This window comes from Myxocyprinus asiaticus, chromosome 44 (assembly GCF_019703515.2).
Source record: "Myxocyprinus asiaticus isolate MX2 ecotype Aquarium Trade chromosome 44, UBuf_Myxa_2, whole genome shotgun sequence".
Classification (NCBI taxonomy): domain Eukaryota; kingdom Metazoa; phylum Chordata; class Actinopteri; order Cypriniformes; family Catostomidae; genus Myxocyprinus; species Myxocyprinus asiaticus.
In genome coordinates, this window is record NC_059387.1 from 25,911,987 (window position 1) to 25,929,714 (window position 17,728).

The window sequence follows — 17,728 nt, forward strand, 5'->3', positions numbered from 1 at the left end:
CTAAAAAATGTTAAATAAAAAAGGGAGTATACTTCAGATATATTTTACTCATAAGAATTTCTAGGGGTGCCAATAATTGTGGCCAACAAATTTTGGAGAAAAATATTTATTTAATAATGAGATATTTCCCCTCTTTCAATTGTTTTACTTCAATTAAAGGTTAGATTTTTGTGAACGAAAGATCAAAAGGATAAACAATGCAGATTTTTTTCACAGCCTTCTTTGCTCATATTTATCAAAGGTGCCAATATTTTTGGCCACCACTAATATATATATATATATGTTACTAAACCTGCAGAGTTGCATTCACAAACAAGAGCGAACTGCTCCATGGCAAAGTGAAACTCACAGTACCTCCTGAGATGATCAGAGATCATTTGCAGCATTCTCATAGACGATATTATTCTTGCAAACAGTTATCAGATGAATGAAACAGAGAAAAAGGAGTGAAAACTCTTTACATGTGCATGTTCCACGAGACAGGCTTGTGCTCCAAACCTCTGAACAAACAGCGAATAAGACACAAGCATTGACGGCTTTTCTTTTGTCTGTTCTTATATAATAAAATATAATAAAGTTTCTTTAAGTGCATCTCTTTGTGACTAACAGCATTTCTTGTCATTTGTCACTCCGAGACATCTTACAGGTTACCAGCCTGTTGCGGGTAGATGAGCAAATTTACTCGCGCATGAAATACCTGCATTTTGACAGGGAGCTTGCAAACTGGATTGAGCCTCATTGCATTTGGAGGGTGGCGGGTGCTACTTCACACCCTGGGCACACATAAAAAATAACAAACGTTTGTAAAATCGCTCATAGAAAATGTTCTTAACCGCTAAGATCAATAGTTATTGGGAAACGAGGCCCAGAACTCTATGCGTGTGCGTCTTGGAGAAGTGCTTTCATTGCATTCGTGAAAAGCAGAGCTCACTGCCCACACATATCAAATCAGACGTGCATCGGCGTCTTTTCTTTCATCTGTTCTTCAAAATATAATCACACGTTTCGTCAAACGAGCGTTTTTGTGTCTAATTTCTTGTCATATATCACTCCGAGAAGTCTTACAGGTCACCCTCCACAGTGGCTGGTACATCAGTAAAATACTCCACATGAAAAATCCGCATTTGGCGGCTGTTAATTTCAAACCTTGTTCACCAGGAGTAGGCTGTACAACGAATTCGGGAGAAAAGAAATCAAAACAGTGTTATTGACTTCAAGCTTTGCAATCGCACCCCTACTTTCTGCAGGAAAATTTTAAACAATCATGTGTTGGTGAATGGTGAGACACCCGGCGAGCCACTTGATTTTTAACAAAGAGCCACTTGTGGCACGTTAGCCATAGGTTTCCGACCCCTGTTGCAAGGGGTGGAATATATTAGGCAGCAATTGAACAGTCAGTTCTTCAATTTCATGTGTTGGGAGCAGGAACATGACAAAGAGTTCAAGGTGTTGAATTGGCCTCCAAATTCCCCAGATCTCAATCTGACTGAGCATCTATGGGATGTGGTGGACCAAGTCCGATCCATGGAGGCCCCACCTCACAACTTATAGGACTTAAAGGATCTTGGTGCCAGATACCACAGGACACCTTCAGAGGTCTTGTGGAGTCCATGCCTTGACGGGTCAGAGCTGTTTTGGTGGAATGAGGGGGACCTACACGATATTAGGCAGGTGGTTTTAATGTTGTGGCTGATCGGTGTATATGCAAAGGATACATGGAATGCTGCCTTAAAATTTGGCAAAAACAAGGTGTCTTGGGGGCCGTTAACACAGAATACTGTTTTGCTATGTAAAAAATGCACTAGACGGATGTCTATGACGGCTGTTTTATCAGTGTTTCACTCCAGCATACCAGGTTTTTCAGAAACCTTATCAGGTTAAAAGATCTACTTTAAAAAAAGGTTCTCAAGACACTTGCATTCTACTCCATTTGTTGAACTGCGTCTAGTTTTTTTTACTGCAAGTGCAAATTTGGTCTGAACGGCCCCTTAGAAGATAATGTTTTTGCCTCCCTTTTTGGAACAGCTTTATCATCAAAAGTGTGCCTGTGATGCCTTTAAATGCTGTCTAGGTGGCAGATTGATAGAGTCAGTATCTGGTGTGGCTTGCTTATACTGTATTATTGGATAATAAATTTGGTGAGCAGTTTAGGGATGTGGAACTCACCACTTCTTGGACTTGAGTCTTGGTGCTGGGTTTCTAGGGATGAGGAAGAGAGCACGCATGGGATGCATGTCGCACAGGGCTGTGAGATGACACAGGTGTTAGTAATCTGCACCCAGACAATGACTGTGCTCATAAGAATTATGCTATCATGTGCTTTATATTGTATTGCTTTGTGCATTGTGCTGGACTTACGAGGGGCTCCTTCTGCCATTTCAATAGCTGTAATTCCCAGTGACCACAGATCACTCTGTAACAAAATGAACCAAGGTTCCAACTGTAAATTGTGTGGGCAATCTTTCCCAAGACAATCTTTTCCACCAAATGCCTTAAAGGGATCGTTCACTTGAAAATGAAAATTCAGTCATTTACTCACCCTCACAATGTTTGCTCACAATGTTGTTCCAAACACATATGACTTTCTTTCTTCCATGGAACACAAAAAGAGATGTTAGTCAGAAGGACAGTCTCAGTCACCATTTACGTTCATTTTCTGGTAATAAGACACAATGAAAGTGAATGGTGACTGAGACAAATATACTGCCTAACATCTCCTTTTGTGTTACACTGAAGAAAGAAAGTGAACTATCCCTTTAAGTAAAAAAAAAAAAAAAAAAAAAAAAAAAAAAATGCTCTCACACAAAAGCAATCAGGTTCTATAACAAGATAGTGACAGCGTAATTAAGCAACGCTTGAAGTACCTTGAAGTCATATGTGGCGTCTGGGTTCTCATCACAGGCTATGACCTCTGGAGCCATCCAATATGGCGTGCCAATAAATGTATTCCTCCTACCGACAGTGCGGTCTAACTGTGCACTTACACCAAAATCAACTGTTGGAAACACACACAAACACGCGCACACACACACCAGGGAGATTTGGCCTTAATGCGTCTGCGTGCTGTAAAGAGCGGAGCGGTCTTTGATGAAGTGCATACTGCCATTTGCCTCTGTGCCACTCTTCCCTTGTCACCGCAGGCAGAGTTGTCATAGCAAACAGCCTGAACTGTCTCCCAAACTCTTAACAACTCAATGACAAGCCCTAATAACTCAGAGCCACAGGTTCCTTAACACAGCACTGTGTACAATAAGTATTAGGGAAAGCTACTTTGAAACTGTTGCTTGCCATGCTACAAGCTACTCATAAGAAGTTACTGTAAAGCTATACTTTTTAAAAAAGGGTTAGCTACATGACGAGTTAGTAACAAAAAAATATTTTATTACATTGAAGCTATTTAAGAGGGCATATAATATTGTTCATTGGGTTGTTGACAAATTTTTGTTTTAAAAAATCTATTTTAAAAAATGTATCAATTTCAGAGAAATGTAATCTTTGTGTCCATGTTGGTTTCATACATTTTTGAAAAACATTTATAGCATTTTACAGAAAATAAAAAGTATTAAATGACTTAAAAATGTCAAGTGGTGCAACCATCAAGTAAAAGGTATAAAAATACTTTTCTTGCCCCTTGAATATACATGACATAATTAATATTAAAAAAAAGTTTTCAAAGATATTTTAAGGTAAACATTTTTGAGTCACAAATATCAAGAATATGTTTGACCTGAACAAAATGTGCCTTGTAATAAAAATGTCAAAATATCAGATTAAAAAAACAACAACAACAACAAAAAAAAACACACAGTCTTGAGGGTCTAAAGGGGTCGTCTCTGTTTTATGGTTTTCTTGTCATATTACAACATAATTGGCATGTTTGTTACACCACCTGACTTTGATTTGGTGCGCAAAAGTTTTTCAAATATAAAATAAATGTAAAAAACTAATTTGTTTTGCTGTTTTTTTTTTTTTTTTTTTTTTTTAAGAAATAATCATAAAAGATTATTCCAAACTACTCATGCCCACATTTTTTTTTCTCTCAAGTTTTTCAGCTTTTAATGAGACTTTATTTTTATAATGCCCCTTGATGGTTACACCCATTTTTTACTTTAAATATAAAAATATAAAAAGTACTTTTAACTCAGCAGTTGAAAATGTTCATCATAGTAAAGGTGTATTCAGGTAATTGTTTTGTGTGAATTGCATTTTTTATGTATTTTTGAATAACCTAATAGATCCGGACAAAATGAGCATTACGTCATTGACCCAATTATATATATATAAAAAATATATACAGTATGTAAAAATATAAAATTATATCATCTTGTTAATTATATAATTATCAAATCATACATGCATATATTTTAATCTCAGCAGTATTTATATGGCACAAAAATAATGAGGATCTCAATTAGAGTGATGGCATCGAAACACTGAACAAATTTACAAGAAATACAACTAAAAAACCCAAAAGCACCCTTAACTTTTTTTTTTTTACATTTATGCTGCTAAAAAAAAAGAAGATCTAAAATGCTACACAGGGACTTCTGAGAACCTTACTGAGTGAATGCCCTTACAAAAGAGTGAAATTAATACATTTTTCAACCTGTTCATTGAAACTGAATGAACAAACAAACAAAGAACATTCTAAGAGAGTATGTTTCGATAACTGCACTAACTTTCTTAACTGTAAGATTGTCTGGGGAATACAATGAAAGATTAAAATGATGTAGCATTTGTCATGTTACACTGGCTACTTGTTGGAAAAACAGTTAGGTACTAGAAAAGGTACACTATGTTGAAAACAGCAAACCTACTGTTGCCCTTCTGAAAAATGAGGCTGATAGCAGTTAGTTAGTTACTCCTCAACACTAATTCAAACAAAGTGAGCTTTTTACCACAGCATGCTTATCATGCTTATGGTCTGTGTTTGCTATCGGGCGTGAACTCACCTAGTTTGACTTCTGCATTTTCTGTGAGCAAAACGTTCTGTCCTTTGATGTCACGATGGATGACTTTATGCTGATGCAAATGGGTCAGACCCTATCAAAAACAGATCCTTCGAATGTTAAGCTCAACTGGAGAGATCAAAAGAAAATGAAATAACATTTCTGAAAGCTAAGAATGTGTCAAGTTGGAGGACACATACTCACCCTAAGGATCTCTCTGCAGATGTAAGCTGTCCATTCTTCCTTCAGAGTGTTCCCTTTTGTGTTTTTGATCAGATCTGTCACGGATCCAGCACCACAAAACTCCATCACCAACTACAGATACATTCAGAAGGTGACAACAAAGTCAGGAAAAAATACTGTTTGAGAGACTTTGCTGTGAATTTAATACCATTATTCTGTTTTCGTGGTCATGTGTGAACACGCCCCAATGTCAAAATGCTGGCATATCAACTCGGGCAACATGCTGCCCTTATGAACTGTAAAATTGTTCGAAAGGTTACATATTGATACTGTATGTAAACAAAGAATTCAGAAAAAACTGTGTTTTAACCGCATTTTGGTGGTGGTATGTGAATGGTAGCAATAGTTCTAGTGAAAGCGTAGGTTAATGTTATTAACAGTGGGAGGTACACAAAAATCTATGAACAAGAAACATGTTGTTAAAAAAAAAAAAAGAAATTATAATACAAAATGAATCCCAGTTCACTGTGGGATGCTGTTCTTACCGTTTGGGAGAAGAAAAGGAAAAATATTTTTGTCTTTTATATACTATAAGATCCTCATCAATTAAAGTAGATTTGGAGACATGCAAACTTGCTTTGGTTTGTCCTTAATAACTAAACACAGTTGTGTTTTCTTAAGCTTTGCATTTTTGCTCCCAGGCCTCTCATAAAAAGAGACCCTATTCTCATCAGAACCCCCAAGGCAAAAGAAAGGCCAATAAATGGAATTTATGAGCAGAACATGATGTGATTTCTAAAGTGACGCACCTATTGTTTTTCAATGCTCTCATGAGCTAGCCCTCAGATAGGTCTAAACATGTTTGGCCTTTGGGATGTTCCTAAGTCACGGCTGCTGAGTTGGCAACATTGCTTTTCCTCTAAGGGAAATCCTTCTAACACAGATGCCCGATGGAGTCTAAGGATGGCTGTGCTGACCACAGACTCTGGAACTGAAGTAAAATATCAGCAGAACTGCAATGTCTTCAGTGTGCCATATATCTTTGTGTTTCTGGGTAAAGACAACGACAGAGTTCACCACAGAGGAAATCTGCGGTAACATTAAATGCACAGGGTGAAAACAACAAAGCTCGTGCAACTCTGTACAGAGTGTGAGCACTGAGTTTGTAGCTGAGAAATCAGCAACTGTTTGAAGATGTTACTTTACCAGTGTAGGGGAAGCTATATTGAAACTGAAATACCTTGAAATGTACCTTAAATGCATAATAAAAGCCTTTGAATATACGATTTATGCATAAATCCATAAATGTCATTTATTTTTACAACCATAGCAGTATTTATCTGGTCCAAAAACAATAAGGATCTCAATTTGGGTGTCAGTATTAAACAAATTTATCAAATCACTTTGTCACTCAACCATATACACAAGTGCAACACTGGGTGAGAGTCTTGGGTGCAGTTCTGAGCAACACAGCAGTCATGACAATGATGAGACATAACAATCTACAATAAACATCAGATTTACACAACACAATTTACATATCTAATATACACATAATTGCACACAACACAATATACAAAATAATAATATACAATGTACAGTATACAATACACACAATATAGAATACACAGTATATAATAAAAATAGTATATATAAAATATACAGTAGGTTGTATTGTGCTGTATTGACATTCAGGCTGTCGGTTGATAGTCAGTTGCCAGTGTGTTGTTAAGAGAATATAATTTATGACAGTCCAGTGTAAGATTAATAAAGTGCAGTGCTGATGTATATTGATCATGAGAGATCAAGAGTTCAAAAGTCTGATTGCTTGGAGGAAGAAGCTGTCATGAAGTCGGCTGGTGCGGGTCCTGATGCTGCGATACTGCCTGCCTGATGGTAGCAGTGAGAGCAGCCTATGGCTCGGGTGGCTGGAGCATCTGATGATCCTCCGAGCTTTTTTCACACACCGCCTGGTATATATGTCCTGGAGGGAGGGAAGCTCACCTCCGATGATGTGTCTGGCAGTTCGCACCACCCTTTGCAGGGCTTTGTGGTTGAGGGCAGTGCTGTTGCTGTACCAGGCAGTGATGTAGAACCGTGTGAGGGTGTGGTGGTTCATTCCAAACTTCAGGAAGCCAACTCACGAAGAAGAGGCGCTGGTGAGCCTTCTTCACAATGGCTTCAGTGTGGACGGACCAAGTGAGTTCCTCTGTGATGTGGACACCGAGGAACTTGAAGTTGCTGACTCTCTCCACCAGTGCTCCATTGATGGTGATGGGGCTGTGTTCTTTGTCTTTTCTCCTGAAGTCCACCACAAGCTCCTTTTGTCTTACTGACGTTGAGGGAGAGGTTGTGCTCCTGACACCAGCGTGTCAGAGTGTGCACCTCCTCTCTGTAGTTTCATCATTGTCAGTGATCAGACCTACCACCGTCGTATCATCAGCAAACTTAATGATGGCATTGGAGCTGTGTTGCCACACAGCCATGTGTATATATGGAGTACAGGAGTGGGCTGAGAACACAGCCCTGTGGGGCTCGAGTGTTGAGGGTCAGTGATGAGGAGATGTTACTGCCCATTCTAACCACCTTATGTCTGCTTGACAGGAAGTCCAGGATCCAGCTGCACAGTGAGCTGTTTAAGCCCAGAGCCTGGAGTTTCTCATCAAGCTTGGAGGGCACTATGGTGTTGAATGCTGAGCTGTAGTCTACAAACAGCATTCTCACATATGTGTTCCTTTTTTCCAGGTGGGAGAGAGCAGTGTATAGTGTAGATGCAATGGCATCATCAGTGGAGCGGTTGTTGTGGTATGCAAAATGCAGTGAGTCCAGTGAGGCAGGCAGCACAGAGCAGATGTAACCTCTGATTAGTCTCTCAAAGCATTTGCTGATGATGGGGGTCAGAGCAACAGGATGCCAGTCATTTAAGCAAGTGATTTTGGATTGCTTTGGTACAGGCACAATGGTGGACATTTTAAAGCATGTGGGGACCACAGACAAGGAGAGGGAAAGGTTGAAAATGTCCGTAAAAACACCAGCCACTTGGTTCGCGCACACTCTGACACGGCCCGGAATGCCGTCTGGACCTGCGGCTTTATGCATATTCAACCATCGGAAGGATCGGGTTACATCCGCTACAGAGACGGAGAGTGAACTAACCTCTGTAGCTTCGGCCGCGAGAGCTCTCTCCATGAGGGTGGTGTTATTTCCCTCGAAATGAGCATAAAAAGTATTAAGCTCATCCGGGAGGGAGGCAGCGGTGTTCACGGCGGAGTTTTTATTCCCTTTGAAGTCCGTGATGATAATAATTCCCTGCCACATGCTTCTAGAGTCAGTGGTGTTGAACTGTCCTTCAATCTTATCCCTGTACTGGCGTCTGGCTGCTCTGATAGTTTTGCGGAGGGCATAACCGGCTTGTTTATGCTTCTCCGCGTTCCCGGAATTAAAAGCGGAGGTCCACGCATTAAGTGCCGCACGAACATCGTTATTAATCCACAGTTTTTGGTTCTGGTAGATCCGTATAGTTTTGGTCGGTAATACGTCATCTATGCACTTCCTGATGAAACACGTTACGGTATCAGCGTAGACCTCGATGTCGTCATCAGAGGCGGACCAGAACATCTCCCAGTCCGCGTGATCAAAACAGTCTTGTAGCATAGAATCTGATTGGTCCGACCAGCACTGGATCGTTCTGAGGGCGGTTGATTCCTGTTTCAGTTTCTGCCTGTAAGCGGGCAGAAGCAGAATGGAAGAGTGGTTCGATTTGCCAAATGGTGGGCGGGGGAGGGATTTGTGGCCATCCTGGAAGGGAGAGTAGCAATGGTCCAAAACCCAGTCCCCTCGTGTGTTGAAGCTGATGTGTTGGTAGTATTTCGGTGCTACTGACTTGAGGTTGGCTTTGTTAAAGTCCCCAGTCACAATGAACACAGCCTCAGGGTGTGCTCACTTATACTCCCATACAGTTCCTTGAGTGCCCGGTCTGTGTCGGCTTGTGGGGGGTATGTACACAGCTGTGATAATGACCGCTGTGAATTCCCTCGGTAGCCAGAATGGTCGACGCAGAAGCATGCGAAATTCCAGATCAGGAGAGCAGAAAGACTTTATAGAATGTACGTTCCTCTGATCACACCAGGATTTATTGATCAGAAAACATACACCACCTCCTCTGCTTTTACCTGAGAGATCTTTCACTCTGTCTGCTCGGTGCACAGAGAAAATTGAACCCCACGGGTTCAATGGCTGAGTCTGGAATCTCCGCAGACATCCAAGTTTCTGGAAGGCAGATAATGCAGCAGTACCTCGTCTCTCGTTGGAAAGAGATCTGCGATCTCAGCTCACAAAGCTTGTTGTCCAGAGACTGAACATTTGCCAGTAGAATACTGGGTAACGGGGGTCGATTTGCGTGACGTCTTAGTCTAATGAGAACGCCGGCTCTCCTTCCCCTTTTCTGGCTGCGTTTCCGCGGCCGGGCTGCCCAGACAAAGGGCTCAGCTGGCGTGTTTGAAAACAGCAGGTCGGCATTGAGGTATTTAAAGTCCGGTTTTTGGTGTACTATTGCAGAACCGATGTCCAAAAGTGTTTGTCTATCATATACAATAATGCAGACAACATCCAAGACAAAAAACATAAGAATTGTAGACAAAACAAACAAAAAAATGCAATATTGGGTCAGAGCTCGCAACGCAGCAGCCATACTCAGCACCATCTTGAACACTAAAAATTTATTCTAAAATCTGGAATCCAGAAAAACCCTAGTTTACATAAAGTAAAATAACTTTAATGAACAGTAGCATTTTAAGTCAAGAGTTTGATTGCTTCAGTTTTTGCGTTACACAATGGGACAAACACACACACTAACACACTAATATACAAATGCACTATTATAACCCTGATTCTTTCTGCTGAAGACTGACCCAGAGCTGGTCATCCATGCCAGGCGGGTTCTTCTTGATGAAGGCACCATAGTAGGTGGCGATGTTCCGATGGTGGGAGTATTTCTTCAGCATATTGATCTCAGCTTTGATCTCCTCCTCCTCATCCTGTCAAATAAAACAGAAAAAAACTCAGGAAAGAGCCGGAAAATATTATGTATCCTGGCTGTTGTGTACATGCAGGTTATTTCAGGAAACAGCTCTATTTCTGTCTCCATGACATACTATTGATATTATTAACAGAATACTGAATTTAGTCAAATTAACAGATAGATTTAACTCTGTTCTTTGTGTAAATGTAAAAACAAACTTTTTATCTGAATATCAGTCAATCTGAATGTCCTTATTTATCACCAATTTATGCATATGCAATATATACAAAGTTGCATTTAACACATGCAATTAACATACAGTTGTGCTCAAAAGTTTGCATATCCTGGCAGAAATTGTGAAATTTTGGCATTGATTTTGAAAATATGACTGATCATGCATTCTTTTATTTAAGGATGGTGATCATATGAAGCCATTTATTATCACATAGTTGTTTGGCTCCTTTTTAAATCATAATGATAACAGAAATCACCCAAATGGCCCTGATAAAAAGTTTACATACCCTTGAATGTTTAGCCTTGTTACAGACACACAAGGTGACACACACACAGGTTTAAATGGCAATTAAAGGTTAACTTCCCACACCTGTGGCTTTTAAAATTGCAATTAGTGTCTGTGTATAAATAGTCAATGAGTTTGTTAGCTCTCACGTGGATGCACTGAGCAGGCTAGATACTGAGCCATGGGGAGCAGAAAAGAACTGTCAAAAGACCTGTGTAACAAGGTAATGGAATTTTATAAAGATGGAAAAGGATATAAAAAGATATCCAGAGTCTTGAAAATGCCAGTCAGTACTGTTCAATCACTTATTAAGAAGTGGAAAATTTGGGGATCTCTTGATACCAAGCCAAGGTCAGGAAGACCAAGAAAGATTTCAGCCACAACTGCCAGAAGAATTGTTCGGGATACAAAAAAAAACCCCACAGGTAACCTCAGGAGAAATACAGGCTACTCTGGAAAAAGACGGTGTGATTGTTTCAAGGAGCACAATACGACGATACTTGAACAAAAATGAGCTGCATGGTCGAGTTGCCAGAAAGAAGCCTTTACTGCACCAATGCCACAAAAAAGCCCGGTTACAATATGCCCGACAACACCTTGACACGCCTCACAGCTTCTGGCACACTGTAATTTGGAGTGACGAGACCAAAATAGAGCTTTATGGTCACAACCATAAGCGCTATGTTTGGAGAGGGGTCAACAAGGCCTATAGTGAAAAGAATACCATCCCCACTGTGAATCATGGTGGTGGCTCACTGATGTTTTGGGGGTGTGTGAGTTCTAAGGCACGGGGAATCTTGTGAAAATTGATGGCAAGATGAATGCAGCATATTATCAGAAAATACTGGCAGACAATTTGCATTCTTCTGCACAAAAGCTGCGCATGGGACGATTTTGGACTTTCCAGCACGACAATGACCCTAAGCACAAGGCCAAGTTGACCCTCCAGTGGTTACAGCAGAAAAAGTTGAAGGTTCTGGAGTGGCCATCACAGTCTCCTGACCTTAATATCATCAAGCCACTCTGGGGCAATCTCAAACGTGCAGTTCATGCAAGACAACCAAAGACTTTGCATGACCTGGAGGCATTTTGCCAAGACGAATGGAGCATAATACTTGTTGACCCATCTCCAAACATAGCACTTATGGTTGTGACAATAAAGCTCTATTTTGGTCTCGTCACTCCAAATTACACTGTGCCAGAAGCTGTGAGGCGTGTCAAGGTGTTGTCGGGCATATTGTAACCAGGCTTTTTTGTGGCATTGGCATAGTAAAGGCTTCTTTCTGGCAACTCGACCATGCAGCTCATTTTTGTTGAAGTACCGTCGTATTGTGCTCCTTGAAACAACCACACCGTCTTTTTCCAGAACAGCCTGTATTTCTCCTGAGGTTTTTCTTTGTATCCCGAACAATTCTTCTGGTAGTTGTGGCTGAAATCTTTCTTGGTCTACCTGACCTTGGCTTGGTATCAAGAGATCCCCAAATGTTCCACTTCTTAAGTGATTGAACAGTACTGACTGACATTTTCAAAGCTTTGGATATCTTTTTATATCCTTTTCCATCTTTATAAAGTTCCATTACCTTGTTACACAGGTCTTTTGACAGTTCTTTTCTGCTCCCCCTGGCTCAGTATCTAGCCTGCTCAGTGCATTCACATGAGAGCTAACAAACTCATTGACTATTTATACACAGACACTAATTGCAATTTTAAAAGCCACAGGTGTGGGAAATTAACCTTTAATTGCCATTTAAACCTGTGTGTGTCACCTTGTGTGTCTGTAACAAGGCCAAACATTCAAGGGTATGTAAACTTTTGATCAGGGTCATTTGGGTGATTTCTGTTACCATTATGATTTAAAAAGGAGCCAAACAACTATGTGATAATAAGCGGCTTCATATGATCACTATCCTTAAATAAAAGATCAATGCCAAAATTTCACAATTTCTGCCAGGGTATGCAAACTTTTGAGCACAACTGTATGATACATTACTGATATTCAACAGACTATTTTGAACAATTATCTAATCTAAAGCATTGCCATCTTAACTGCATTATGTCCCGCATATTTGTCCAGCAACTTTTAACGACCAACTGAACTTGATTGTCATCTCAAATTAATTTTAGCGTCATAATGCAATGTACATTTTCTGAAGAAGCTCAGCAAACGCGATCCGAAGTAAAGAGGGTTAGATTTAAAATATTTAAAAGTTTTAAAATGTTCAAAAGCTCGTTTTGGACAAATAGTTCTGATAGTTGATAGTCTTGAAGTGTAGAAAATGTCATTCAGCCGACTTTATTCATCTACAGAACAGGGGTAAGGCTAATTTAAGTTTGTTTAAAGAAAAGGCATATATAGGCCTAAAAATATTTTTTTCATTTCGTATTTTATTATTTTAATTTAATGCGTTTTTCGTTTGGCAATTTATTTAATTTAATACAGGGAATTTTGCCGGCATGTTTCCAAAAGTAAACTAAACAATAATTTAATATTGTTAAACATATGTTAGTGTTCCAAAAAAGCACACTGAAGCTTTTCTCCTAGTATTGTGTATTTATTTTTCATTTAAACCAACTTTGTGTACAGAAATTATGTTTTTTGTATTGTGGGCTAATTCCGTGACTGCCGTCTATTATTTTGAATGGTGTGGAAAAGCAACTTTAATAAATAAACGGATGTCTACCACGATTAAATTAATCGCAAAGAGTGGCCATTCATTTGTTCTCTGTGCACTTGTCAATGTGCATGATACGAGTTATTTGTGTTGGCACTCCTGGAAGTGTCATGTTTGCAGTAATCGGATCTTTATGCTGTTCAGATCAATCCATAATCACGTACAATAAATTGGCTTTTATGGATGTATACCTTGTCGTCATGATTAACACAGGCTAACGATTGGGGGCAAATTCTGTCATGTGACACTACATTTTTGTGTTAATGCCAATTTTCTCGACAAAAAGTGTTTCCAAACCAGTTTTTCGTGACATTTGATGTATCAACATAGATTTTATGTGTTAGAGTTAAATGGAAAAATATTATGTCGACACTTGTGAAATTTTAGCGATAATTTGTGTTTCCATCAGCTTTATTTTGATGCGCTAAAACTTTTTCCGCAAAAAATCCTTTTTTAGATGGAAATGTAGTTACTGAAATTAGCTACGTGATTAGCTAGTTAGCTATAAGCTCGTTGTCATGGAGAGTAAAAGACGGATGTTATTTTACTTTCCAGCATTGTGTCTCATCAAATACGTAACAACATAGCATGAATTCAACACTCAGACACAATCCACCACCGCCCCGTTGTCTACTGAGCTGCAAACAGATGCTCTGATGTTTACCTTTCAATCTGCTACATTACTGAATGCACTGACAATATAGCTGGGTAACAGCAAACAGACATGAGTGACATGGTTGTCAGGGACAAGGTTAATGTTATATTAGTTATATTGAAAAGGGAAAATGATGGGGTCACTGTTTATTAAGTTTCCAGTATGTATTTCACAAACTAGTTAACGAGACACTGCTTAACTCCGCCCTGTCTGCAGAGCCACCGTCAGCTCAAAGTCAGCTCTGTAAACAGTGAAGTCGGAGAGCACTCTGCTGGACAAACTACGCTATGACACCAATAGCATTGTTCTCTGCATTATATGTTCTGAAAAAAAGTTTTAATATCGGCGCATATCGGTAAAATATACGCCGATACCGATATATCGGTGAAAGGCTAATATCGGCCGATAATATCGGTCAGGCACTAAAAGCTAGTTAATTTTTCAGTGACAGCCCAATTCTATTTGTAATTTACAGAGAAGGAAATTTAAACTTTGACTACTGTTAGTGTTAATTTATCCAAAAGAAACTGTTTGAAGATTATATTTACATATCAAGACAATTTATGTCTGGCATTTATATTAGGGCCAAGCTGTCATTACTTAATATTCCCTTTACTGCACTTTTGATTGCAAAATGTACAAATAAGAAAACATGTTGTTTGTTGAACATTGCTGATGTTTCAGGAAATACATGCATTGTTTTCATTTCAGTATTCTTTTTTTTCAAAATATTTAAAGTATCGAACCGTGAACCCTGTATCATGAACCGTACCGAATCATGAGCTTAGTGTATCGTTACACCCCTATTCTTTATTATTCTTTATTTACCCCTGCAATTTGTCTTTGTATTTATGCACATGCAGCATATATCACTACATGTGTAAATCACACAAAATTATTCTTACACAATAAATAAATAAATCCACTGATGCGTTAACTACAAAATCATGATTAAATATATTAGCGTAATTGATTGTCCTACTGTTCAAATTAATAAAATAAACACAATCATGAAATTTTCAAGCACAAATGGCAAAGTTTCCTAAGGAAGACCCACGCATGTGTTGTTACTGAGATCATTCGCATGAAGGGAAATTGTAAAAGTGAAATCGACAGAGACAGAACAAGAGAAAGTGAGCAAGAGAGAAACAAGGAATTGAGGTGATCTGGCCTGCTTGCTCTCTTACCCCTGTGACATCCATGACCTTGATAGCAGCAAGCTGGCCCGTCTTGACATGGCGTCCCTGAAGAGAAAGAAGAGAGAAGAAACATCATTCACGTGTACAGTGCATCCGGAAAGTATTCACAGCGCTTCACTTTTTCCACATTTTGTTATGTTACAGCCTTATTCCAAAATGGATTAAATTCATTACTTTCCTCAAAATTCTACAAACAATTCCCCATAATGACAACGTGAAAGAAGTTTGTTTGAAATCTTTGCAAATTTATTAAAAAAAAAAAAAAAGAAAAAAAAAGAAAATCACATGTACATAAGTATTCACAGCCTTTGCTCAATACTTTGTTGAAGCACCTTTGGCACCAATTACAGCCTCAAGTCTTTTTAAGTATGATGCTACAAGCTTGGCACATCTATTTTTGGGCAGTTTCTCCCATTCTTCTTTGCAGGACCTCTCAAGCTCCATTAGGTTGGATGGGGAGCGTCTGTGCACAGCCATTTTCAGATCTCTCCAGAGATGTTCTATCGGGTTCAAGTCTGGGCTCTGGCTGGGCCACTCAAGGACATTCACAGAGTTGTCCCGGAGCCACTCCTTTGTTGTCTTGGCTGTGTGCTTAGGGTCGTTGTCCTGTTGGAAGATGAACCTTCGCCCCAGTCTGAGGTCCAGAGCGCTCTGGAGCAGGTTTTCATCAAGGATGTCTCTGTACATTGCTGCATTCATCTTTCCCTCGATCCTGACTAGTCTCCCAGTTCCTGCCACTGAAAAACATCCCCACAGCATGATGCTGCCACCACCATGCTTCACTGTAGGGATGGTATTGGCCATGTGATGAGCGGTGCATGGTTTCCTCCAGTCGTGACACTTGCCATTCAGGCCAAAGTGTTCAATCTTTGTTTCTCATGGTCTGAGAGTCCTTCAGATGCCTTTTGGCAAACTCCAGGTGGGCTGTCATGTGCCTTTTACTGAGGAGTGGCTTCCGTCTGGCCACTCTACCATACAGGCCTGATTGGTGGAGTGCTGCAGAGATGGTAGTTCTTCTGGAAGGTTCTCCTCTCTCCACAGAGAAATGCTGGAACTCTGTCAGAGTGACCATTGGGTTCTTGGTCACCTCCCTGACTAAGGCCCTTCTCCCCCGATCGCTCAGTTTGGCCGGGCGGCCAGCTCTAGTAAGAGTACTGGTGGTTCCAAACTTCTTCCATGATGGAGGCCACTGTGCTCATTGGGACCTTCAATGCTGCAGAAATGTATCTGTACCCTTCCCCAGATCTGTGCCTCGATACAATCCTGTCTTGGAGGTCTACAGACAATTCCTTGGACTTCATGGCTTGGTTTGTGCTCTGACATGCACTGTTAACTGTGGGACCTTATATAGACAGGTGTGTGCCTTTCCAAATCATGTCCAATCAACTGAATTTACCACAGGTGGACTCCAATCAAGTTGTAGAAAAATCTCAAGGATGATCAGTGGAAACAGGATGCACCTGAGCTCAATTTTGAGTGTCATGGCAAAGGCTGTGAATACTTATGTACATGTGATTTTTTCATTTTTTTTTTAAATAAATTTGCAAAGATTTCAAACAAACTTCTTTCACATTGTCATTATGGGGTACTGTTTGTAGAATTTTGAGGAAAATAATGAATTTAATCAATTTTGGAATAAGGCTGTAACATAACAAAATGTGGAAAAAGTGAAGTGCTGTGAATACTTTCCGGATGCACTGTATCATATGAATATCATGCAAGCATTTTCTAATATGTGCTGATGATGAGATCTATTTGTGATAGAAGAATAGGTGGACATAAGCCTCTCTGACAGGCACCATGATTACATAATAGCAGAGAAAAAAAGCACTTCCTTGAATGATTGAAACTGACCTAAAAAGCTGTGTGATGATCTTGGGCTCTTGGCTGAACCATTACGTGTGTGCATGAGTGTGTGTATGTGCGTTACAATGCCACTAGATGACAACTCTGTTTGGATTGGATATAACTCCAAAAGTGCTATGCAAGTTGGACCTTTCCACGGTTCAAGAGGAAGTGAAGGAATCCATCAGGAATGTGGAAATGGAAATCTGTGCCCCCGGTTTCCCCTAATTCACTCATGTTCACCTGTTAAGCTGCTAACTTCCCTTGAACTGAACTTCATCCCCAATCCCCCCAAAAAATCATTAATTAATTTATTAAATATAAATAAATTAGTCAAATAAAAAAAAAAAAAAAGCAAAGCAAAACAAAAACAAAGCACAAGCAAAGCAAAGCAAAGCCAGACAAAGCAAAGCAAATCAAAACAAAAAGCAAAGCAAAGCAAAAAAAAAAGAAAAAGAAAAAAAACGTTTGGAGCAACAACAAAAACCGTTTGGAACAAAATAATTACGAAAGATGCAATAATTGAATTCAATTATGCAAAATCCACTAGGGTCAAAAATTGCTTGAATGGGTACTATGACACTTCTGATGGACACAGATCATCTGTGCACACAGCAGCCATGTTTCAGAGGCTAGAGACACCAAAGCAGATCTAAGTAGCAAGAAGTGCATTCATCTGTAAGAC

The 17,728-nt window shown here is 39.6% G+C and overlaps 1 protein-coding gene across 5 annotated transcripts in view; it reads right to left on the minus strand.

Moving 5' to 3' along the window:
- The window catches only part of LOC127434482 (TRAF2 and NCK-interacting protein kinase-like), a 94,335-nt gene that overhangs the window by 37,379 nt on the left and 39,228 nt on the right, over positions 1 to 17,728 (minus strand). For all 5 annotated transcript variants that reach the window (XM_051687298.1, XM_051687299.1, XM_051687296.1 and 2 more), the window contains exons 3-9: positions 15,187 to 15,243; positions 10,043 to 10,168; positions 5,154 to 5,264; positions 4,953 to 5,043; positions 2,865 to 2,995; positions 2,359 to 2,413; positions 2,167 to 2,245 (exon numbers count right to left, since the gene is read on the minus strand). In XM_051687298.1, the coding sequence (XP_051543258.1) occupies positions 2,167 to 2,245; positions 2,359 to 2,413; positions 2,865 to 2,995; positions 4,953 to 5,043; positions 5,154 to 5,264; positions 10,043 to 10,168; positions 15,187 to 15,243 (650 nt within the window). The remainder of the gene's footprint in view (positions 1 to 2,166; positions 2,246 to 2,358; positions 2,414 to 2,864; positions 2,996 to 4,952; positions 5,044 to 5,153; positions 5,265 to 10,042; positions 10,169 to 15,186; positions 15,244 to 17,728) is intronic.